At 42.3% G+C, this 24,860-nt stretch overlaps 1 protein-coding gene across 1 annotated transcript; it reads left to right on the forward strand.

The window, feature by feature from the left end:
* Positions 1 to 1,473: 1,473 nt before the first annotated feature.
* Positions 1,474 to 15,670, forward strand: DNAJB4 (DnaJ heat shock protein family (Hsp40) member B4). Its single transcript, XM_008067815.2, has 3 exons — positions 1,474 to 1,987; positions 11,709 to 12,277; positions 14,362 to 15,670. The coding sequence occupies exons 1-3, from the start codon at positions 1,777 to 1,779 to the stop codon at positions 14,593 to 14,595; spliced, it is 1,014 nt and encodes a 337-aa protein (XP_008066006.1). The 5' UTR covers positions 1,474 to 1,776; the 3' UTR covers positions 14,596 to 15,670.
* The last annotated feature ends 9,190 nt before the right edge of the window (positions 15,671 to 24,860 follow it).

Genomic DNA, 24,860 nt, shown 5'->3' on the forward strand with positions numbered 1-24,860 from the left:
CAAGCCTCTATAACCAGTAGGTAGACTAGGTAGGTGTCATAAATTTCTAATGGCAAGGTCTTTTTAAAGTAGAGAGTTTTGAAGAATAGGAAATCATTGCTGTCAAAATGCATAAAGATGAACATCCATAAAGAATTGCTGAATCATCACGGCCTGGCATCTACAGTAGGTGTTAGCAGTTCTTTAAAGGTTACCACATGATTATCACCTTTTATTATATTCTATACATAAATGTACATTTTCTTTTCCTCATAAAGTTTTTAAGTTTACAGACTTAAACATAGGACTTAAAATAGGTTTAAAGATAGGACTGTGTACAGTTCTTCTGACATTTTCTTATTAATTCATCTTTCCAGTATTATATTGGAAATGGGAACATTTTTCAAAGATGAGAAAACCTTATGCAGGATAAAAAGTTATATATGTTGAAAATACGTCTCGTAAATGCCCAAAATATATTATATGAAAGAAGGCAGCGTTAGGAGGACACATAAATGTTATGATCTAAACTGTGCTAATAAAGACATTATAAGACTACAACAAATATCCATAAATATTCATAGTAAAAAGGATTAAAAGTAAATGCACTAATGCTTAACAGGAATTGCCTAAAATGGTATGATAGGGAAGTTTTAATTTATTTTTGTGTCTTCCAAAACCTTCAACAATTAGTACACATTTCTAATTAAGAAATGTGTTTTTAAAAGAACAAATATCTCTCAGATTACTGCCCCTTAAATAGCACATCCAGATTTTAAGCCGATCGAGTTAGTCTTACAAAGAGCATGAGTATACCTGTCTGTAACCTGATACTTTCCTACTAGCTTTTCTGCAGCACAAAAATTCTTTAAATAGTGACCCTGGAACCAGACGATCTCATCCTGTTTTAGCTGAAGTAACTAAATTCAGATATTTATATTTCCCAAATAAATATTGGTTTGCTAGAACTATTAATTCTTTTATGCTATAAAAGAAACTAAAGTAGTCAGCTAAAGTCATACGTAAGTCCTTTACTTATTTTAAAATGGAATTTTATGATAAGTATCCCTTTTACAGATGAAAAGGGTATATTGGCTTCCTGGCACTTCAGATTGATAGACCCCCGGAATTTTGAAAATGACAAAGTATTTAAAGTTTTTAACTTAAACAGCCTATGTTTCAGTACTGCGTGTTTTACAGGTGAATAACTTGAAATTGAAATACCTAAAATTCCAGGGTACTTTTATTTTAATAATAACTTTCACTTGTATTGACAGAGGCTGCTTAATGGCTATAATTATGTTTGTTGCTTTTTCACCTCGAATGGAGTAAGAAATAAATATGTAGTCATGACATTCTGTGTTGAAATGTGGGCACGTTAAATCCACCTGGCTCCTTAAACAGGAAATAAAAACCGTAGAGCCAGAAGGAAAATGAATAGTTAATCATGGAGGAGGAGAAAACATAGCTCAGTACTCTGACTAGAGGCAGCTGGGAAAGTGACGTCCTGGAGCATTTGCTGTTCTAGAAAGTACAGAGACACGCAGTGAGATGGGAGGACCGAGAAGGAGGCTGGCTCCTGTGTAGTGTATATTTATCCGCAAGTGAGCCGTGGGCAGGGAATTCAACAGACACGCCGCCTGCTTGCTGCCTAAGACAGCTAGCTGAATTGCTGATTTGCTTTAACTTGTAAAATACCCAGCTTGGTTTATTTTTCTTAGAATCGGTGTACTGCTGAGACTGGGACGCTGTTTTCTTTTACAAAGGGAAATCTCAGTTCATTTCAAGGCATTCAAAATGGGGAAAGACTATTATTCCATTTTGGGAATTGAAAAAGGAGCATCAGATGAAGATATTAAAAAGGCTTACCGAAAACAGGCCCTCAAATTTCATCCGGACAAGAACAAATCTCCTCAGGCAGAAGAAAAATTTAAAGAGGTCGCGGAAGCTTATGAAGTGTTGAGTGATCCTAAAAAGAGAGAAATATATGATCAGTTTGGGGAAGAAGGTAAGTATTCTGTGTATATTGTTCTGTGTATGTCTGTTTCTTTGGCTCGCTCTCTCTCTCTCTTTCTCTCTCTCTCTCTCTCTCTCTCTCTTTCTCTCTCTCTCCCCCGATCTTGTTTTTTTGCCCTCTTCCTGGTTATCATTAAAATGGATTCTCAGGCATATCATCAAACGCAGAGTGACAAATCATGGATCAAAACAAGATTTCACTCTGAATCATATGAATGAGTATTACGTCGCTATGAATGAGATGGCCTTGCTTGCCTTTTTTATTTTAGCATTTGTGCTATACATATTTTATCATTAGGCTTATAATGTTGACATTGTTTATTTTAAAAGAAACCTTACAATTCCCTTGTCCATTACTGAATTGTGTCGGAAACCTTATGCAACCTGTTTTGTTTTCCCTTGAATTTTCTGCCGGAGCCAGTAAAGACTCTTAAGTCATTTAAAATCTTAAGGTTGTCAGTTCAGATTCTGGGTACCTTATTTTTTATGCACAAAAACAAGAAGGAGTGTTTTCCTTTCTTACAACAAGGCTAGTTTAGACTGATCAAGACAGAGTTGTGTCTCAGAAACAGAAGGCGCAGGCATTTAGCGTCTCGTTGTTTTTGGCATTCTGCCTGGAGAGGAAAGAATTTTCCTGATGTCATAAAATACCAGAGCAAGTTTTTAGCCGAATTGTAAACAGTAATTGTGTGCCAAGAAAATATGGTCTCAAAAATATAATATTTGACCTAAAATGGCTACCTAAAGTAATTATGGATTTACTTTTCGGTAACAGTATTTCTTTTGAAATGTTGCTGTCTAGAGAGGAAAGCGTGACAACTTCCCTTTCCTCTCTCTGCCATGCTTTTGTTTCTTGCATTGTGAGATCAGAAACTGGTGATCACAGTAAAACAGGGTAATTTAAGATTATCCTGTTATCATTCTGCATTTTAAATCAGGTTTGTCCATCTTGTCCATGTAAATGTAGCTATAAAATAAGACTATTTTAAATTGTTAATAACAACAACAAACTAATTTCTACAGGTTTTGGAATTTTCAGCTTTTAAAATCAGGACTTAGTTATTTTATTATTAGTTTTTCTCCCCAAAATATTGTCTTTCAAATCACTGTAGCTAAGAAAACTTTCTTGTTATTCCTTTGCTTCTTATTGCATTTAACATCAGATTTTTCGAATTAGAACTATATCCTTAAGGCATGGTCAAGCTGTGACTACTTATTCTGAAATAAACAGATTGAATGTAGACAAGCAGGGTGATTGTACGTAGAGGGTTTTTCCCCTTGCTTTTTCTTTTTTGGTCTGTGGGTTGCCAAAAATTGAAGTGAATGCTGCTGGTCTTGACGTGGTAAGGCCTCACAGTGTCAGGCTCTTACAGAGTGGTGTTCAAAAAGGCAAGCAGTGGGCAACTCAGTCCTGCCATGCCACCAAGACACCGGGATGCGGGCGTCTCAGTAGTGACGCAGGACTCCGAGGTCCTGCCAGTAGCGTGCTACTCTTTCGGAGGAGTTGTTTTGTAATTTTGTGAGCAAAACACGAACATGGAATAACACTGTAAATTCCCATGAAAAAGCAGATATTCACTGCTTTAATTCTAAGGCATTTGGCTAGATGTCACTGATAGCTCAAGTTCGTCTGTGGCTAAGCCATGAGATTCAGGGTTTAGTAAGTGTATCTGTTTTCAGAATTCTCAAGTCACTAAACGAGACATTTTTCTTGATTAACATTACCTCTTACTAGTGCTTTTCACAAGTGATTTTTCTCATTTTATTTATTTTTTACTGGGCATTACACAGTGAGTGAGTTTTTTTAAAAAACCAACTCAGGATTACACGTATACCCTGAACTTTGTTGTTGCTGTTGTTCTTCTTGACTCAGGTAATTGATATTAGCAACAGGAAGAAAGAGTAAGAAGAGAAATATGGTTTTTAAAACATTGTTTCTCCTTTTTTTTTGAGTTAGAGTCTTACTCTATCACCCAGGCTGGAGGGTAGTGGGACGCTCCTGGCCACCGCAGCCTCGACCTGCTGGGCTCCGGTGAGCCTTCCGCCTCAGCCTTCGGAGTAGCTGGAACTACATGCCACCACACTGCCTAATTTTTTGATTTATTGTGTAGATGAGGTCTCGCCAAGTTGCCCAGGCTGGTCTTGAACCCCTGGGCTCAGGCAATTCTCTCACCTGGACCTCCTAAAGTGCTGGGATTATAGGTGTATATATATACACCTATATATATATATATATATATATATATATATTTTTTTTTTTTTTTTTTGAGTTGGAGTCTCACTCTGTTGCCCAGACTGGAGTGCAGTGGTATGCTCCCGGTCACCGCAGCCTCAACCTGCTGGGCTCTGGAGATCCTTCTGCCTCAGCCTTCCAAGTAGCCGGAACTACAGGCGTGCGCTACCACGCCTGGATAATATTTGATTTATTTTAGAGACAAAGTCTCAGCCAAGTTGCCCGGGCGGGTCCCAATCCTGTGGGCTCAGGCAATCCACTCGCCTCAGCCTCCCAAAGTGCTGGGATTACAGGCTGAGCCACCGAGCCCGGCTGCATTAAAATATATTATTCAGAAATATCATTCCCCAGGTATAGGTTACTTGAAAGTACAGTCGAATGGAAGTTATTTGAATTTTTAATAGTTATATTCTAATTATAATTATGTGCCTTTTTCTTAGAATATCTCACTAATTCTTTTTTAAATCCCCTTTAGATATACTGTAAAAGTGGGAGAAGACATTTGTTCTTTGCCTTTTATTGCTCTGTTTGTGCCTGCAAGCCTGGTTTTGTAGGTTTCTCTAGAAGTAAGAAAACACTAAGTTGTACAGATGATTTGCCTGATATCCTTTTTTTTTTTTTTTGAGTTGGAGTCTCACTCTGTTGTCTAGGCTGGAGTGCAGTGGCACACTTACAGCCACTGCAGCCTTGACCTACTGGGCTCAGACGATCCTTCTGTCTCAGCCTTCCAAGTAGCTGGAACCACAGGTGCATGCCATTGCACCTGGCTAATTTTGTGATTAATTGTAGAGGTGAGGTCTCGCCAAGTTGTCCAGGTTGGTCTCGAACCCCTGGGCTCAGGCAGTCCTCTCTCCTCCACCTCCCAAAGTGCTGGGATGACAGGCATGAGCCACTACACTGGGCTGATATCCTTTCCTCCAACTCCCAGTTATTATTCTTGGAACTTGGAGCTGAGACAGTGGGAATAAGGAACCCTGAACTGAGAAGTCTATGAGTTGAATATGCTAAATTTACATACTTAGGAATAAGAGAACGAGTTTATTCATGTTCTGAAAATCTTTAATTTTCAAAATGTAAAATGCTTTGGGTGTGTGTGTGTGTGGGTTAGGTATACAAATGGTCATTGTACAGGTAACGTTTGGGCCTCACTTTGGTCCCCATTTCTCCTGGTTTGAGATCAGGTGCTCTTACTGATGAAGTGTGCCCCCACCCTCCCCCCCTCCCCTGGCAGGTTCCCACGACTGCCAATCCCTTCCTTAGAGTATTATGATCTTTGTTCAGGGTCCACTCCTGAGTGAGAACATGTGGTACTCAGTTCTTTGTTTCTAGGATAGATCACTGAGTATTACAGACTCTCAATCTATCCAAGTTGTTTTAAAAACAGTTAGTTGAATAGCTGGGTGAGGTGGCATATGCCTGTAGTCCTAGCTATTCTGGAGGCTAAAGTGGAAGGATTGCCTAAGTCTAGGAGTTTGAGTTCAGTCTGGGCAACTTAGTAAGTCCTGTATCTTAAAAAAAAAAAAAGGACAAAAATAAACAGATGGCTAAAAATAGGGATTTCTGCTCGGCTCGGTGGCTCAGCCTGTCATCCCACACTTTGGGAGGCCGAGGTGAGTGGATTGCCTGAGCCCGCGGGTTTGAGACCCTCCTGGGCAACTTGGCGAGACCTCATCTTTACAATAAATAAAAAAAAATTAGCCAGGCGTTGCACGCCTATAGTTCCAGCTACCTGGAAGGTGGAGGCGGAAAGATCGCTGGAGCCCAGCAGGTCGAGGCTGCGGTAGCCGGGAGCGGCCCCTGCACTCCAGTCTGGGCGACAGAGTGAGACTCCAAAAAAAAAAAAAAAAAATAGGGATTTCTATACCTAACCCAGAATTGTACCCCACATCTTTATTTAAGAAAATTAGAGATTTCTTAAATTTACTATGTGACCCAGCAATTCCACTCCTAGGAATCTATAAAAGAGAAACAAGATGGGACACGGTGACTCACACCTATAATCCCAGCACTTTAGGAGGTCGAGGTGAGAGAATTGCCTGAGCCCAGGGGTTCAAGACCAGCCTGGGCAACTTGGCGAGACCTCATCTACACAATAAATCAAAAAATTAGGCAGCGTGGTGGCATGTAGTTCCAGCTACTTGGAAGGCTGAGGCGGAAGGCTCACCGGAGCCCAGCAGGTCGAGGCTGCGGTGGCCAGGAGCGTCCCACTACCCTCCAGCCTGGGAGATAGAGTAAGACTCTAACTCAAAAAAAAAGGAGAAACAAAAACGTATGCCCACACAAGGACATGTATCTGAATATTCAGCAGCATTATTTGTAATGGCCCCAAACCAAAAACAATCTAAAAGTACATCGATCGGTGAACTAAGAAACAAAATGTGTTCTCTACATTCAATGAGGCACTGTATAGCAATTAAAGGGTCAGTTTATGAAACATGCTACAACATGGATGAAACTTAAAAGCCATGCTATATGGCCGGGGTCGGTGGCTCAGCCTGTCATCCCAGCACTTTGGGATGCCGAGACAAGAGGATTGCCTGAGCCCACGGGTTCGAGTCCAGCCTGGGCAACATGGTGAGACCTCGTCTCTACAATAAATCAAAAAAATTAGCCTGGCATGGTAGCACACGCCTATAATTCTGGCTACTTGGAAGGCTGAGGTGGAAGAATTGCCAGGGCCCGGTAGGTTGACACGGTGTGAGTGTGCCACTGGATTCCAGCCTGGGTGACGGAGTGAGACTCCACCTCAAAAACAAAACAAAACAGAAGCCAAATATAAAAGACTACTTATCGTATGATCACTTTTGTGAAATGCCTGGAAAAGGCAAATTTCTAGAGAAAGAAAGCAGATCTTTCTTCACTCTGGCTGGATGTGGGAGCGGGAATTAGCTACAAAGAGGACCTAGAGGACTCCCTGGAATGATGGAAATGTTCCATAACTGAATTATGGTGATGGCTGCACAACTCTAGATTTACTAAAATCAGTTGAATTTGTATACTTACAATGAGTTACTGTTATGGTATGTAATAAATCTATTTTTAAAAATAAATTTAGCCGGGCTCGGTGGCTCAGCCTGTAATCCCGCGCCTTTGGGAGGCTGAGGTGAGTGGATTGCCTGAGCCTGCGGGTTCGAGACCTGCCTGGGCAGCGAGACCTCATCTCTACAATAAATCAAAAAATCAGCCGGACGTGGTAGCGCATGTCTGTAATTCTGGCCACTTGGAAGGCTGAGGCGGAAGGATTGCCGGAGCCCAGCAGGTTGAGGCTGCAGTGGCCGGGAGCGGCCACTGCACTCCAGTCTGGGTGACAGTGAGACTCCAACTCAAAAAAAATAAAAATAAAATAAAATAAATTTCCTCCATAGTTGAGTCATTTGAAAACAAAAAATGACAGAAATTTACATGTATGTGTATCCCCTGGATCTTAAAAAAAAAAACTACGAAATTTACAATCGGATTTTTAGCCATTCTCTTTCCAAAAGTTTTAGGCTGCCAGACCCGGTGACTCATACCTGTAATCCCAGCACTTTGGGAGGCAGAGGCAAGAGGATTGCCTGAGTCCAAGGGTTCAAGACTAGCCTGGGCAACTTGGCAAGATGCTGTCTCTACAATAAATAAATAAAAATTAGCTGGGCATGGTGGCCTGTGCCTGTAGTTCCAGTTTCTTGGAAGGCTGAGGTGGAAGGATCACCTGAACCCAACAGGTCCTGACTGCAGTGGCCATGAGCATGCCACTGCCCTCCAGCCTGGGTGACAGAGTGAGACTTCAACTAAAAATAAATAAATAAAATAGCCAGGCGTGGTAGCACATGCCTGTAGTTCCAGTTACTTGGAAGGCTGAGGCAGAAGGATCGCTCAAGCCCAGCAGGTGGAGGCTGTGGTGGCCAGGAGCGTGCCACTACACGCCAGTTTGCGCAACAGAGTGAGGCTCCAACTCAAAAAACAACAATAAAGAAGTTTAATGAATGTCAACAAGTTTGTATTGAGAGTTTTTTTTTTTAATTTTTAAATTTTTAAATTTTATTTTTTGAGTTAGAGTCTCACTCTGTGACCCAGGCTGGAGGTCAGTAGCATGCTCATGGCCACCCCAGCCTTGACCTGCCAGGCTCAGGGGATTCTTCTGCCTCAGGCCTCCAAGTAGCTGGAACTACAGGCATGTGCCACCACGCCCAGCTAATTTTTCTTGACTTATTGTAGATATGAGGTCTCGCCAAGTTACCCAGACTGGTCTTCAACCCATGGGCTCAGGCAGTCCTCTCACCCCGGCCTCCCAAAGTGCTGGGATTATAGGCATGAGCCACTGCACCAGGCCGCGAGATTTTTTTTAAAAAGAGATTTTCAGTAACACATCCTTATTTGTTCTAAATCTCTAACATTTCTTTTTTGAATGCCTTCCTTATTTTGTTGTTTGCTTATAGTTTACTCAGTAGCTTCAAATACTAAAAGGTAGTGTTTATAAGATGTGTACTCAGTGTATTAATCTTTGTACTAGTTTGCTTCTTTAACTTAAATATATTTAGTTAGTTGGATCTCTTTATTTACTATGTGTTCTAAAAATATGTAAGTAAATTGAGCTTTTGTGAATAAAATCTGTTTAAAGAATCTTATATTTTATAACTCTTGAAGTCTTGCTATAAATCTGAATTTTTGCATAATAAAGCTCCTTAGAGTGTTACTATCACTTTTTTCTTTGAAATCCTAACTTTCCTTCAGTGTTTCTTTTGACAGACTTTCCATAAACTAACTAGTGGGAGTTATTGTTATGGATAGTGTTCCAAACACATATTTGGTTTTGGGTTGCAAATTGGTTAGCTGGTTTTTAAACATTCACAGTTCTGCTAAAGCATAGGCAGATGTTGACGCTGCAGTATATTCCTTGATCACACAAAGTGATGACGGTGTCTAGAAAACATTTTGGAAAGCAGAGGCAATCAGATTGGATATAAAATTTTCTATTATCTATAAAAATGTATATGATGAAAGACTGACTATATAGTCGATGACACGCTGTTATAATTTAAGTCCTAGTCATCGCAAGTCATACTTGCATGATAATTTATGCACAGTAGCATGAATTTTGGTAGGCTTTTCTCTGTCACTACAGTGACTTCGTTCTTTATCTGAGCTGCTCAGTTGACTGTTGACAGTGTCTGGGAAAACCTCAAGGCTGCACTGGGAGTTTTTTTGTCAGCTTTGACAAGTAAGTCACTCCAGACTCTGTGCGAATCTTCTCGAGGACTCTGTAACTCTGATTGAATTACCATTTTTGGCAGAGGAAGGAAGGGGTTTTTTAGAGAAAAGCCAAACCCATGATGTCATAACTTAAAATGTTATTCTTTTCTTTCGTGCATTCATTATGGGTCCAAAGCATTTAGATTTTGTTTTGCAGAGGGTTAGATTGGGCAAGCTAGTTTACTCAGTTATAACTCTATTAAATTATTATACTCTATTAATAATAATCTGTGGGATGAAGGATAAATTGATTGAAATAATTTATACATTGATTTAGTCACCTTGGGCATGACCTTAAGTTATATACATATTTTACCATTTTTTAAAAATCTGCCATTTTTTTTTAACATTTAGAGTTATACTACTAAAATCTATAAGAGGGAGATCTGGATGTGCTGCATTCGAAAAGTTCTTGTCCAACTTATACTTGTCATTCTGTTTCTATGAGAATTTCCCTAGCTACTGTTTGGATGTATTCTTCAATACATGTTTGGGCAATTTTCAGATTGTTAGGTTCCTCTTAATCTCTTCAGATTTCTGTTCATGGATGAAGGTAAAATTTTTGACATTGAGACTCTGTTAGATGAAGTAGAGTCCATGTACACCTTTTAATGAAGCCAAATGTAGGTAAGACACAAGCAAAACAGAGTCTCTGAAAGCATATGGGTGTTTCCAGTGGCATTTTAAATGATTAAATCTCTAATATCTGTATATGTGGTTATAGTTTATATTGCCTTTGCTTCTTCCTTTTTCCCTCTACTGATACTTTTTTAGTTTCAATGTAGGACTATAAGAATTAGTTCATTCTTTTCATTCAATAAACTTGAATGCCTACATTTTCAGCCCTGTATGCATGAACAGTGTGAAATGAATAAGATATATTTCCTGTCCTCAGATGACTCACTGCTTTGGGGATATTAGAATCTCATTTACTCTCTTGAGTTTTCATAGTTTTGTAATTTTTAGATTCTTTTCCTGCTTGTTTCCTTGACTTAGGAATCTCTTTAATGCTCACTTAGAAACTGCCGACACTGTAATTACAGAGATCCGTCTTTGACCTCTTAAAATACCACTGTCCTGTTGTTTTGCGGGTTTTGGTGGGATCTTTCTTTGACACATAATGGAAAATGCTGTTTCAAATATGTAATCTTTTGTGAGCTAAATATTAGTTAGCTGAACCCTTGAGTAAAGGGTCAAAGGGTTGCTATATTGCTGTCTGAAGTGTGTTGTTCACAAAAAAACAGAAATAGCCAGACAAAGGCCTTACATGTCAAGCTTTCTGTGCTTGATCTCAGTCTTCTTTTTATATGCTTTGAAATTAGTGCCATGATAAGCAGTTTTTTGGTATCTAGGATAAGAATAACAATTTTAGTGTCTAAAAAAATTTTTCGTAGAATGTCCTCATTGTTAGAATTTTGTTCCCTCTCTGCCACAGAAAGAGTTCTATTTTAATTCTTAAACTGTAAAAGAAGACCTGAAATAGAGCTAGTTAGTATGACTATGGTATTTCATATTATTGTTTATATTTATTGATTATAATGATTATAATGGTTCTTAACGATTGAGGTTCTGCATTTTGCATTGATTAATGAAGACCTTCCAACAGACTTTTTTTAAGAATTGAGTTGGAGTCTCACCCCGTCCCCAGGCAGGAGTGCAGTGGCTTGCTCATGGCCACATCAGCGTCAACCTGCTGGGCTCCAGCAGTCGACCTGTTGGGCCTCAACCTTACGAGTAGCCAAAACTACAGGCGCACGCTACCACGCCCAGCTCATTTTTTGATTTGTTGTAGAGATGAGGTCTCACCAAGTTGCCCAGGCTGTTCTCAAACCCATGGGCTCAGGCAGTCTTCTCATTTTGGCCTCCCAAAGTGCTGGGATTATAGACTTGAGCCACCCCGCCAGGGCTCCTACTGACATCTTTTAAAATTTTACTTCAGAATGCCAAACCAGTAGTCTGTAAGCTAAGGAGTTCCCAATTCTATATATTTTTTTCTTATTTACCTGCAGAACAAAAATTCAGGAATCAATGATTAAAGATGGGGATTTGCAGGAAGAATTTAAAAGCCAAAAATGTAATGAGGATGAAATAATCAAGTGATATGTAGCTGCTCTGTATTTAGTCATAATGGCATTTCTGGTGAATGGGAATACATAGTAACATAAGTTGGCAAAGGTTTATTAGCAATATGGTTTTTGAAAGTTTGAGTTGTAAACCTTTTTTTAATCGTGCTTTTCTCTTCACCTAGGGTTGAAAGGCGGAGCAGGAGGGACTGATGGTCAAGGAGGTACTTACCGGTACACCTTCCATGGCGATCCTCATGCTACATTTGCGGCGTTTTTCGGAGGGGCCAGTCCCTTTGAAGTTTTCTTTGGAAGACGGATGGCCGGTGGTAGAGATTCTGAAGAAATGGAAATAGATGGAGATCCTTTTAGTGCCTTTGGATTCAGCATGAATGGATATCCAAGAGACAGGAATTCTGTGGGGCCGTCCCGCCTCAAACAAGATCCTCCAGTTATTCATGAACTTAGAGTATCACTGGAAGAGATATACAGTGGTTGTACCAAACGAATGAAGATTTCTCGAAAAAGGCTGAACTCTGATGGAAGGAGTTTTAGATCTGAAGACAAAATTCTTACCATTGAGATTAAAAAAGGATGGAAAGAAGGCACCAAAATTACTTTTCCCAGGGAAGGAGATGAAACACCAAATAGTATTCCAGCAGACATTGTTTTTGTCATTAAAGACAAAGATCACCCCAGGTTTAAAAGGGATGGATCAAATATCATTTATACTGCCAAAATTAGCCTACGAGAGGTAAGTTAGTAGACCAAAAAATTATGCAGCTGATCTTAGGGAATAAATTGTTGCTAACTTTTTTTTTTTGAGTTGAAGTCTCACTCTGTCACCCAGTCTGGAGTGCAGTGGCATGCTGACAAGGCACCGCAGTCTCAACCTGCTGGGCTCAGACGATCCTTCTGCCTCAGCCTTCCAAGTGGGTGGAACTACAGGCACACGTCACCACGTGCAGCTCATTGCTAACTTTTATTCAGTGCTTATTACACATTAAAACAAAAATTTCTGACCAGCCACAGTGGTTCACACCTACAATCCCAGCACCTTGGTAGGCCGAAATGGAAGGATTGCTTGAGCCTAGGGGTTTAAGACCAGCTTAGGCAGCGTTTTGAGACCCTATCTCTATGAAAAATTTAAAAAACAAAATTAGCTGGGTGTGGTGGTGTATGAGTGTAGTCCCAGCTACTTGGGAGGTTGAGGTGGAAGGATGGCTTGGGCCCAGTAGTTTGACTGAGACCCTGACTCAAAAAAAAAAAATTCTCATAACAATGCTCTGTTATACCTCTTCTATGGATGAGATAATATTTCCTAAGTTTAGTTGCTTTTACTAATATTTTAAATGTCAATTTTAAGTATGAACTGGTTTATATCTGATGAGACTGTTTTTACAAGTGTGGTTTGTGAGATCTGCATTGGTAATCTCATGTCAGTCCAAGATTTGTCCTAAAATTGTAAGTTAGAGAGGAGGAGAAAAATGTTTAACTTGGAGTAATAATTGCATAACAAAAATTAAGGCAGCAATTTATAATTCATTATTAATACATTTTTATACATTTATGGCTTCTAAGGGTATTGCCTTGATATAGTTCTTATTCGCACTGTTTCTCCGACCGGATTGTAACCCTGCAGATATGGGCATGTCAGTCCTTGCTTGAAAGTCTTAACTGGCTCTACATTCCCTCTACCACAAAATTCAAACTCTTTAGCTTAAAATAAGGGTCTTTTGTCTTTTGTTTTGTTTTGTTTTGGTTTTTTTTGAGTCGGAATCTCACTCTGTCTCCCAGACTGGAGTGCAGTAGTACGCTCATGGCCACTGCTGCCTCGACCTGATGGGCTCAGGTGATTCTTCTGCTTTAGCCTTCCAAGTAGCTGGAACTACAGGCATGTGCCACCATGCCAGGCTAATTTTTTTATTTATTGTAGAGATGAGATCTTGCCAAGTTGCCCAGGCTGGTCTCAAACCCCTGGACTCGGGCAATTTGTTCACCTTGGCCTCCCAAAGTGCTGGGATTACAGGTGTGAGCCAAGGGGTCATTTTAAGTTGGATTTCCACCCAGAAATATACATGCATTCCCATGAGTTTGCCCAGTTACTGTCTCATATGCTTCCGTGTTGCTTGAGCTACACGCCACAGAACATGACTGTTCTCACCCGGCGCCAGTCCCTGCTGCTAGTTCTGTGCTCAGCTCAAGCATTTTGTGCTCCCAGAAGCTGAAGCCTAGGGTGGGCTTCCATTCTCCCACGAGAGATGTCTGCACGTTCTTCTGTACCTGCTTTGTGCATTGTCATAAGTGCTCGCTGGCTTGCCTGTTTCTCTGAGTTCCTTGTGCATTCCTTGAGGCGGAATCTGTGCGTGTGGTCCCTGTGAGGCTCAGCCACTAGCGTGAATGTGTGTCATGTGCTGGAAACTCAGTAGACACTTGTTGGCCCGAACAAATGAAGGTCTTGTCCTCATATTTCCTGGAGAGGCAGTCATTGCTCCTCTCCTGTCCGGAATCTCTCCCTCCTCTCCCATTCCAATTCTTGCCTCTTGAGTGATACATTGGCAACTTCCAACTATCCATTTAATTCCAGAGCAATGAAGAAGACAAACTTTACTTCTCTTTCACCGACCCCCAGCCCCCTTTGCCTTTTTCGGTCGCATATCTGATGATGCGTGTCCTGAAGGAACTTTCTCATGAGGAAAAAAGTGTATAACTATTGCTATTCTTTCAGAGATTAAAATTTTACTTTAGTGGTATTATTCTTTACCCCCTGGTAATATTTTTGCTTAGGGTTTTTGAGTCTTGAAGTGTGTTCATTGTATTTTATTTGGTCCATTTTAGGCCTTGTGTGGCTGCTCAATTAATGTGCCCACAATGGATGGAAGAAACATACCTATGGCAATAAACGATATTGTGAAACCTGGAATGAGGAGAAGAATTATTGGATATGGGCTGCCATTTCCCAAAAATCCTGACCAACGTGGTGACCTTCTCATAGAATTTGAGGTGTCCTTCCCAGACACTATACCTTCGTCATCCAAAGAAGTACTTAGGAAACATCTTCCTGCCTCATAGAATGAAGAACTTTATTACTCATATTTCAAGAAGGCACTGAAAATATAAAAAAGACTGGCAGTTTACTGATGTGGCTGTGAATTCTGTATAAAGATGTGTAAATTCCTTTGAGGGTTCATTAAATTGCATGAATAGAGACGGGTCAAATAAATAGGCAAAAGGGATTTGTACATTTGGAGATGAAGAGAAAACCACACACTGTATTTTATTTCATTTCTCCCAAATAAGAAGTTTTTAGTGTTTTGCTTATATGTAAAAGTTGTTTTTGTGGAGTCAGTTTGATTGATTTCTAATAAAGTACTAAACTATACAAGTACTTTATTTCTTTTATCTTTAGATCAGTATGAAAGGTTCCCATTTATAATGGAAATGAAAATTCTTAACCATACACGCAATATTTAACATGTATTTCTAGAAGAGTGTAAAAGCCTATCATTTGGAAATGTGATTATTAGATTTACATCACCTTCTAAAATACTGCTGTCAGGCTGGTACCAGTAAAAGAATATCTTGATGCGTATATACTATTTCACCATTTTGATTTTTAAAGTACGCTGTTGCATTTCTTAACGTAGTTGTAATGTTCTTATGCAGATCTTTTCTTCATAAAAAGAAAATTAATGGCAATGTATCTCCTGTGGAAATCCCAATTGCCTGAATTACTGATATTTTAGAAATAGACTGTTTTTTTAAAATATCGTGTGTAATTTTATGCAAGTTGACTATCTATCTTGGACTTAGTAAATTATAGGTTCATTTTGTTCTCTGCTAGTTTAAAATACTTGGTTTAGTAATAAATATGTTTTTAGAGGAAATACTGTTCCTTGGAATTAATTTTCCAATTATACAGTCTTCTGTAACTTACTCTTACTATGCTACATGTACCTTATGTAATTTCCCTAAAAAGAATAAACTACCACTACACTATGGTATTAAACCAAACAACGGGGAAAATAAACACTAATTGCTGCTTATGGCGAACATTGCTACTACTTGTGCATATAAATATTTTACTTTTTCATGTGTATAGATTGCATTTCTTTGGTGTTTTAGTTTTTAAAATATATTTACGTTTAAAAATTGTTTTGTAGCCGGGCTCAGTGGCTCAGCCTGTAATCCCGTGCCTTTGGGAGGCTGAGGTGAGTGGATTGCCTGAGCCCACAGGTTCGAGACCCGCCTGGGCAGCGAGACCTCATCTCTACAATAAATCAAAAAATCAGCTGGGTGTGGTAGCACACACCTGTAATTCCGGCTACTCGGAAGGCTAAGGCGGAAGGATCGCTGGAGCCCAGGAGGCGAGGCTGCAGTGGCCGGAAGCGGCCACTGCACACCAGTCTGGGCGACCGAGTGAGACTCCAACTTCAAAAAAATAAATAAATAAAATAAACAAAAATTGTTTTGTTTTCTAACTATAGTGAGAATGATGTTTTGAAACAAAATTTTTGGCTAAAAAAATGTTCAGGATGATTCATGTGTATACTGGTATGCTGGGTCCTATCACCGTGTAGCCCAGAATATGAAATCTTTTAGAAATTCAGCATGAATCGGTGTAATGGCCATATACTTTATAACTTTATGGAGGTACTATTTACATGCCATAAAGTATCCCCCTTTGAAGTGTACATGTCAGTGATTTAGCCTAGTCACAGAGTTGTGCAGTCACCGTCACATTCTAACTCCAAAATATTTTCAGCTCCCCAGAAAGGAAAACCACATCCATTGGCAGTTACTTCCCCTTCATACCTTCCTCCAGGCTAGCAAACACTAGCCTACTCTTGTCTCTGTAGATTTGTCTATTCTGGACATATCATACTCACGGAATCAAACAGTATATAGCTTTTTCGGGTCTAGCTTCTTTCCGGTAGTATAACGTTTCCAAGGTTCATTCCTGTTGATTGACATGTCAGCATTTCATTCCTTTTATTGCACTTTATATGGATGTATGCCATATTTTGTTTACCTTTCATTCATTTATGAGCATTTGGGTTATTTCTACTTTTTTGGCTCTTACAAATAATGCTGCTATGGACACTTGTGTTCAAGTTTTTGTGTGGGCACGACTTTTCTGTTATCTTGGATATAGACGTAAGAATGGAATCCTAGGAATATCCATAGACATAGTTGCAAATGGAAGACCCTTGAAAACAATGCCAGGGAATTCAGTAATCATACTTGTTCTGTGTAATTCATAAATTATTCCTTTATAACTTTGTTTCTCTGAATGACAGTTAAAACGCTTAAAGTGTAAGCGTCGTGGAAATTTCCTCACGAGTCTCAAGATTGAGAACTGGAAAGCATCAGTCAGTGGTACCTGACAGTGGATTCTGTTTGAAACCCATCAATATTTATTGCAATTTTCTTGATTAAGCATTTCCTCCTAGGTAAAATAAAGGATCTGTAGATTGGATACATGGATACTCTTTGGATTGAGAAGATTTTTTGTTTTTTTAAGTAGAGAATTATTCTTCCAATAACAAAATAAATTTACATAGCTGCACAAAAATAGTATGCTAATATCTCTCTTGTCTCAAAGGATACTGATAATGCCTTTAGCATATAGTAAGTGCCCAATTTTTATTTGTTGAATTAAAAGTTGTGGTAAAGCTGGAGTTTGAAAGTTTTTTTATTTGTTCAAATTATGAGAGTACTTTTGATTTTGAATTCAACCTGGGGCTGGGCGCTCTGGGTCACGCCTGTAATCCCAGCACTTTCAGAGGCGGAAGTGGGAGGGTTGTTTGAGCTCAGGAGTACGAGGCCAGCCTGGGCAACATAGTGAAACCTTGTATCTACACAAAAATCAAAGCATTACCTGGATGTGGTGGCATGCACCTGTAGTCCCAGGTACTTGGGAAGCTGATCGCTTGAGTCAAGGAGTTGGAGGCAGCCGTGAGCCATGAACATGCCACTGCACTCTAGCCTGAGCAACAGAGTGAGATCCTGAATTTAAAAAAAAAAAAAAAAACAGCCAAGTTCTTAGACAGTTGGAATAATTTTGAAGTACTATAGATCACATAAAGATGTTTAGCTTCCCTGCAAGAAAACTCACATATTGCTTATGTTAAAAACAACCAGCCGGGCTCGGTGGCTCAGCCTATAATCCTGCGCCTTGGGAGGCTGAGGTGAATGGATTGCCTGAGCCTGCAGGCGCGAGACCCGCCTGGGCAACTTGGCGAGACCTCATCTCTACAATAAATCAAAAAATCAGCTGGGCGTGGTAGCGCGTGCCTGTAATTCCGGCTCCTCAGAAGGCTGAGGCTGAAGGATCGCCGGAGCCCAGCAGGTCGAAGCTGCGGTGGCCAGGAGTGGCCACTGCACTCCAGTCTGGGCGACAGAGTGAGACTCCAACTCAAAAAAGCAAACAACAACAAAAAAAACAACCAACCAGGCGTGGTGGCTCACACCTACAAGCCTAGCATTTTGGGAGGCTGAGGCGAGAGGAATGCCTGAGCCCAGGGGTTCAAGATCAGCTTGGACAACTTGGCGAGACCTCATCTCTACAATAAATCAAAAAATTAGCTGGGCGTGATGGTGCGTGCCTGTAGTTCCAGCTCCTTGGAAGGCTGAGGCGGAAAGATCACCTGAGTCCAGCAGGGTCGAGGCTGTGGTAGTCGTGAGCATACCGCTGTACTCCTGCCTGGGCAACAGAGTGAGACTCCTACTCAAAAAAGAAAAAAAACAACCATAGACCACAGTTGCTGATGGTCTGCCAATCAGGGTATTTTGTTTGACCAGCTCAGTGGTTGAAAACTTTTTAAATCAGGATGTTTTTAGGCAAATTGGCCACTGACCTACCTGACCCACTGGTGTTACCTAGAGCTGCGTCGCACTTTTCACTCGCTTGCCTCAGCCTCTGGAAGCTTCTGAGTTAGGGATACCAACCTTAGCTCATCACCTCTCCTCAAATGGAAAATGCTCGTTTGTTTATTTTGCGGAAACTCATTCCAACAATTAAGATGGATAGGTGGGCTCGGTGCGGTGGCTCGTGCCCGTACCTTGGGACACTGAAGCGAAAGAATTGCCTGAGCCCAGAAGTTCAAGACCAGCCCAGGCAATGCAGTGAGACCTCTTCTCTACAAAAAAAATAAAGTGGGCGTGGTGCCCCACGCCTGCAGTCCCAGCTACTCAGGAGACCGAGGCAGAAGGATCTCCTGAGGCCAGGAGGTCAAGGCTGTGGTGAACTCCGATCGGGCCACTGGCACCCCAGCCTGGATGACACAGTGAGACCCTGACTCAAAAAATAAAAATAAAAAAAGGTAATATATGTGATTAAGCTCAGTAAATGGCTTAGAAGTGACTATCTTCATATTCCAAGGACTATTTACTAACCCCAAAGAGTTGTCAAACATCGACCTTAAGCTTATAACTTGTATCCAGTAATATGTAATGTAGATACTGCCTATATGACCAGCTTCATATAATACATTTTTTTCCCCATTATGGAGACTTATAGAAAGAAAAAAAAATGTGGCTTGTATTTTTAAATTACAAGTAAGTAGATTAAGTAGATCTATTTTGTTTTATAGATTAAAAATTTCAGGCCAAGCACTACGGCTTATACCTATAATCCCAGCACTTTGGGAGGCCAAGGTGAGAGGATTGCCCGAGCCCATGGGTTTGAGACCAGCCTGGGCAACTTGATGAGACCTCATCTCTACAATAAATCAAACCATTAGCCAGGTGTGGTAGCGCTCACCTGTAGTTTCAGTTACTTGGAAGGCTGAGGCGGAAGGATCGCCTGACCCCAGCAGGTTGAGGCTGCAGGAGCTGTGAGTGTGCCACTGCACTCCAGCCTGGGTGATGGAGTGAGACTCCAACTCAAATATAAATAAATAAATAAACAAACAAACAAATAAATAAATATTTCAATCTGCCTGGGTTCAGTAGTTTAGCCTGTAATCCCGGAACTTTGGAAGACCAAGACGAGTGGATTTCCTGAAACCATGCATTCAAGACCAGCCCGGGTAACTTGGTGAGACCTTGTCTCTACAATAAATTGAAAATTAGTCAGGTGTGGTGGTGCTTGCCTGTCATTCCAGCTACTTGGAAGGCTGAAGTGGAAGGATCGCCTGAGCCCAGCGGGTCGACACTGAGGAAGGGTGGCCGTGAGTGTGCCCTGGGCGATAGAGTGAGACTCCAACTCAGAAAACAATTTTTTTTAAATCTTTTTTTTTTTTTTTTTTTTAGTCGGAATTTCATACTCGCCCAGGATGGAGTGCAGTGGCATGATCATGGCTCACCACAGCCTCTACCTCCTGGGTTCAGGTAATCCTGCCTCAGCCTCCCAAGTAGCTGGGACTACAGGTATGTATCACTATGCCCAGTTATTATTATTATTATTTTTAATTTTAGAAGCAGGGTCTTACTATGTTGCCTAGTCTGGTCTCGAACTCCTGGGCAATCCTCCTGCCTTGGCCTCCCAAAGTGCTGGGATTACAGGTACAAGCTACTGAACCTGACACATTTTAAAATTTGTTTACATTTACTTTAAATTTTAAAATAAATTCAGCTGGGCTCGGTGGCGCAGCCTGTAATCCCGTGCCTTTGGGAGGCTGAGGCGAGTGGATTGCCTGAGCCCGCGGGTTCGAGACCCGCCTGGTCAACTTGGCGAGACCTCATCTCTACAATAAATCAAAAATGAGCCGGGCGTGGTAGCGCGCGCCTGTAGTTCCAGCTATTCGGAAGGATGAGACGGAAGGATCGCTGGAGCCCAGCAGGTCGAGGCTGCGGTGGCTGGGAGCGGCCACTGCACTCCGGTCTGGGTGACAGTGAGACTCCAACTCAAAAACATAAAATAAAATAAAATAAATTTAAAATTTACTTTAAAAATTCATTCTGTTAGCATCACAACCATTCCTCTCAGGATCATATATGAGAAAACAAAATCCCATTAAAAGTGTCTGATTAGATTCTCTTTTCATATTTTTTCTTAATTTTGTGATCACCATGCGTGACCACAAATAGGATGTGGGGGACAGTACGTTGGTACTTCAATGGGGTCTTCATTTGTAAGTATTCACTGCAATTGTACTATTCTAGGAGACTGAACTTAGGACTTTCCTGTAGCCTGCTGAAATCCATAGGCTTGTAGTCAAGTGCCCTCTTTATTACTGCTATTTCAGTCCAAAGTGTGTTTCTGGGATGGAAGTAAATGGGCCACACACATCTCTAAGGCAACAGCCAAGAAACTGTCTATTAAGAAAGTTAGAGCCGGGCTCAGTGGCTCAGCCTGTAATCCCGCACCTTGGGAGGCTGAGGTGAGTGGATTCCCTGAGCCCACGGGTTCGAGACCCGCCTGGGCAACTTGGCGACCCCTCATCTCTACAATAAATCAAAAATGAGCCGGGCGTGGTAGCGTGTGCTGTAGTTCCAGCTACTCGGAAGGCTGAGGCGGAAGGATCGCCGGAGCCCAGCAGGGCGAGGCTGCGGTGGCCAGGAGCAGCCTCTGCACTCCAGTCTGGGCGACAGAGTGAGACTCCAACTCAAAAAAGAAATTACTGGAAAATGTATTTATTTGCATTAAGGGTGTGTGCGTATATTTTTTCAAAGTTGTGAAAATACAGTTTCAGAAAAATGTTTTTGTTTTCTGTTTTTTTTTTTTCTTTTTTGAGTTGGATTCTCACCCGGTCACCCAGGCTGGAGTACAGTGGCCTGCTCACAGCCACCTCAGCCTTGACCTGCTGGACTCAGGCGATCCTCTAGCCTATGCCTCCCAAAGTGCTGGAATTATAGGCATGAGCCAACAAAAATCATTTGTTAAGAAAAAGCTCAAGAGTATGAGTTGACTAAATATTCGGAAGATATTAGACCTATTAGGTAAATCATCACACAAAGTGAGCACTTAAATGGTGTGTCTTTATTATAAAGAAGTATGCTTCTTTTTCTTCTTACTCAGAAGACAGAAGGAAGTGGTGGTTGTCTCATTTATTACCTCTTTTAAAGAAATAAGCACCTAGGCCGGGAACGGTGTCTCTACCTGTAATCCCAGCACTTTGGGAGGCTGAGGCGAGAGGATTGCCCGAACCCAAGGGTTTGAGACCAGCCTGGGCAACTTGGTGAGACCTCGTTCCTCCGATAAATCAAAAAAACTAGCCAGGCGTGGTGGCATGTGTCTATAGTTCCAGTAACTTGGAAGGCTGAGGTGGAAGGATCGCCTGAACCCAGCAGGTCAAGGCTGCGCTGGCCATGAGCATGCCACTGCACTCCCGCCTGGGTGACAAGAGTGAGACTCCAACTCAAAAAAAAAAAAAAGAAAGAAAGAAAGAAGTATCTAGGCTGGGCACAGTATTTCAACCTGTCGTCCCAGCACTTTGGGAGGCTGAAGCGAGAGGATTGCCTGAACTCAGGGGTTTGAGACCAGCCTGGGCAACTTGGTGAGACCTCATCTCTACAATAAGTAAAAAAAAAACTAGCTAGGCGTGGTGGCATGTGTCTGTAGTTCTAGTAACTTAGAAGGCTGAGGTAGAAGGATTGTCTAAAGCCAGTAGGTTGAGGATGTGGTGGCCATGAGCATGCCACTGCACTCCAGCCTGGGTGACAAGAGTGAGATTCCAACTCAAAAAATAAAAAATAAAAAGAAAGAAATAAGCATTTGTAAGGTACTTAAGAGGCTCAAGAATAAATGTGACATATTATTAGTCATAGCAGCTCTTAATTTCAAAGCAGACTTAGAATTCTACTTTCCAACCTCAGTTGCCGGAATGTATTCATTCAACATTAATTGAACATTTAAGAGCAACTATACGCCAAGGATTAGATTCAGAAGAGTCTGAGGGTCTCCAGCTCCTGGCCAAGACAGGAAGGCAGCCAGAGTGCAAGCTCTCCCCCATCATCAGCCCTCCAGAGACTACAGAACCAGCTGGAAGCAGGGAATCCCTGCAGAGACGGGAAGGACTGTTTGGAACCTGAGTGCCAGGGTTAGCGGTGGCCGGCTGGCGAGAGCCTCGCTGGGAGAACCTTCCTGAACGTGCTCTTGACTTCCTCCAGCATTATCTTGCGACAGACGTTGCCTGCAGTTCCACTGCCAACGTTGGAGGCGGCAACCCAGTCCTCCCGATGCTGCCACCATGGAGTGTTATTAGGGCAACGCAGAGGCCTTGATGGAAGAGGTGTGGATGAAAACAAGCCCTGTGGTCTTGGACCATTCATTCCTCCTCATGCCTTTCCAAAGCTCTTGATTTCTCACTGAGGATTTTTTTTTTTTTTGAGTTGGGGTCTCACTGTCGCCCAGGCTGAACTGGGCATGATCACAGCTCACCGCAGCCTCCAACTCTTGGGCTGAAGCAAGCCTTCTGCCCCAGCCTCCAGAGTGGCTGGGACTGCAGGTGCGTGCCACTATGCCTGTCTAATTTTCTTATTTTTTTTTTTGAGTTGGAGTCTCACTCTGTTGCCCAGACTGGAGTGCAGTGGCCGCTCCCGGCCACCACAGCCTCGACCTGCTGGGCTCCGGCGATCCTTCCGCCTCAGCCTTCCAAGTAGCCGGAATTACAGGCATGCGCTACCACGCCCAGCTGATTTTTTGATTTATTGTAGAGATGAGGTCTCGTTGCCCAGGCGGGTCTCGAACCCGCGGGCTCAGGCAATCCACTCACCTCAGCCTCCCAAAGGCGCAGGATTACAGGTTGAGCCACCAAGCCCGGCTAATTTTCATTTTTTATTTTTATTTTGTAGAGATAGGGTCTTGCTATGATGCCAAGGCTGGTCTCAAACTCCTGACTTCAAGCAGTCCTCCCACCTTGGCCTTCCAATGTGCTGGGATTACAGGTATGGGCCACCATGCCCAGCCTTCAGAAAGGATTTAAAGTTAAAACTCTGATGGCCGGGCTCGGTGGCTGTAATCCCAGCGCTTTGGGAGGCTGAGGTGAGTGAATTGCCTGAGCCCGTGGGTTCAAGACCCGCCCGGGCAACTTGGCGAGACCTCAGCTCTACAATAAATCCAAAATCAGCCAGGTGTGGTAGCGCGCGCCTATAGTTCCAGCTATTTGGAAGGCTGAGGCGGAAGGGTCGCCGAATCCCAGCAGGCGAGGCTGCGGTGGCCGGGAGCTGCCACTGCACTCCAGTCCGGATGACAGAGTGAGACTCCAACTCCAAAAAAAGAGTTAAAACTCTGACAAAGGGCCAGGTGCGGCATGGCTCATACCTGTAATCCTAGCACTTTGGGAGGCAAAGGCAAGAGGATTACCTGAGCCTGTAAGTTCGAGACCAACCTGGACAACTTGGCAAGACTCCGTCTCTACAATAAATTAAAAAAAAAAAATTAGCTGGGCGTGGTGGCACACACCTATGGTTCCAGCTACTTGGTAGGCTGAGGCGGAAGGATTCCCTAAACCCAGCAGGTCAAGACTGTGGTAGCTGTGACAGTGCTGTCACCCTCCAACCTGGGCCACAGAGGGTGACTCTGACTCAAAACAAAAACAAAAAACTCTGACAAAGGCGTTGCCTAGCATATTAGCAGCAAGTCAGAAGGTGAGCAGTGTGCAGGTGGCCCTAGGGTTCTGTGTCCTAGGACTCCTCATTCAAACCCATCAACTCACGACTCAGTCAGAGCCCTTGCTGCAGGCCCTTCCTCAACTGACCTTATCAGCCAGCCAGGGAAGGGAGCATGGCCAAGACAATCAGATCCAAGGCCATTTCTCTTTCCATTCAAATCAGACACGTGAACGGCCGACATGCTACATCCTGGAGGGCAATTCCTGTGGCCATGCGTGGGACATGACACCACAGCTGTCCACTTGGGGCTGGGCCAGCATAAAGGGGAGACCCAGCCCTATATTCTCCTCCGTTACTGGCTAGCCTGGGCCCGGTCTTGCACGTATTTATACTTAACAGTGGACTGTGATTTCATTCACAGTGGAGGCCATGCTTCCGCTTGAAGATTGGATGGAGGTCACTTGAGACTCGGTGTCCCACGAGGGGCTGGTCAGTCTCTCCCAGAGCCCATCTGCATGACGGAAGCTGTTTTCCAAAGGGAAAAGTGTCATTGGAACCAGAGGACATGGCTCGCCCCCAAGATCCCAGGACCCTGCACCCAGATTCAGCAGAGGACAAGACTACCCCCAAGATCCTAGGATCCTGCACCCAGATTCTCTTACTGAGGAAGGTCAGAAGTTCTGTATAGCTGGGCTTGGTGGCTCAGCCTGTAGTCCCACACTTTGGGATGCCAAGGTGAGTGGATTGCCTGAGCCCGCAGGTTCCAGACCTGCCTGGGCAACTTGGTGAGACCTCATCTCTACAATAAATCAAAAAAATTAGCCGGGCATGGTAGTGTG

Source organism: Carlito syrichta, unplaced genomic scaffold, assembly GCF_000164805.1.
Source record: "Carlito syrichta isolate Samal-C Ts95f unplaced genomic scaffold, Tarsius_syrichta-2.0.1 Scaffold309778, whole genome shotgun sequence".
NCBI classification, from domain to species: Eukaryota; Metazoa; Chordata; class Mammalia; order Primates; family Tarsiidae; genus Carlito; species Carlito syrichta.

Bases quoted from the DNA above. Each gene is read 5' to 3' on its own strand.
- DNAJB4 (XM_008067815.2), top strand. From the start codon at position 1,777: ATGGGGAAAGACTATTATTCCATTTTGGGAATTGAAAAAGGAGCATCA. The intron at 1,988-11,708 runs GTAAGTATTCTG...CTCTTCACCTAG, and splicing joins TGATCAGTTTGGGGAAGAAG to GGTTGAAAGGCGGAGCAGGA. The intron at 12,278-14,361 runs GTAAGTTAGTAG...GGTCCATTTTAG, and splicing joins CCAAAATTAGCCTACGAGAG to GCCTTGTGTGGCTGCTCAAT.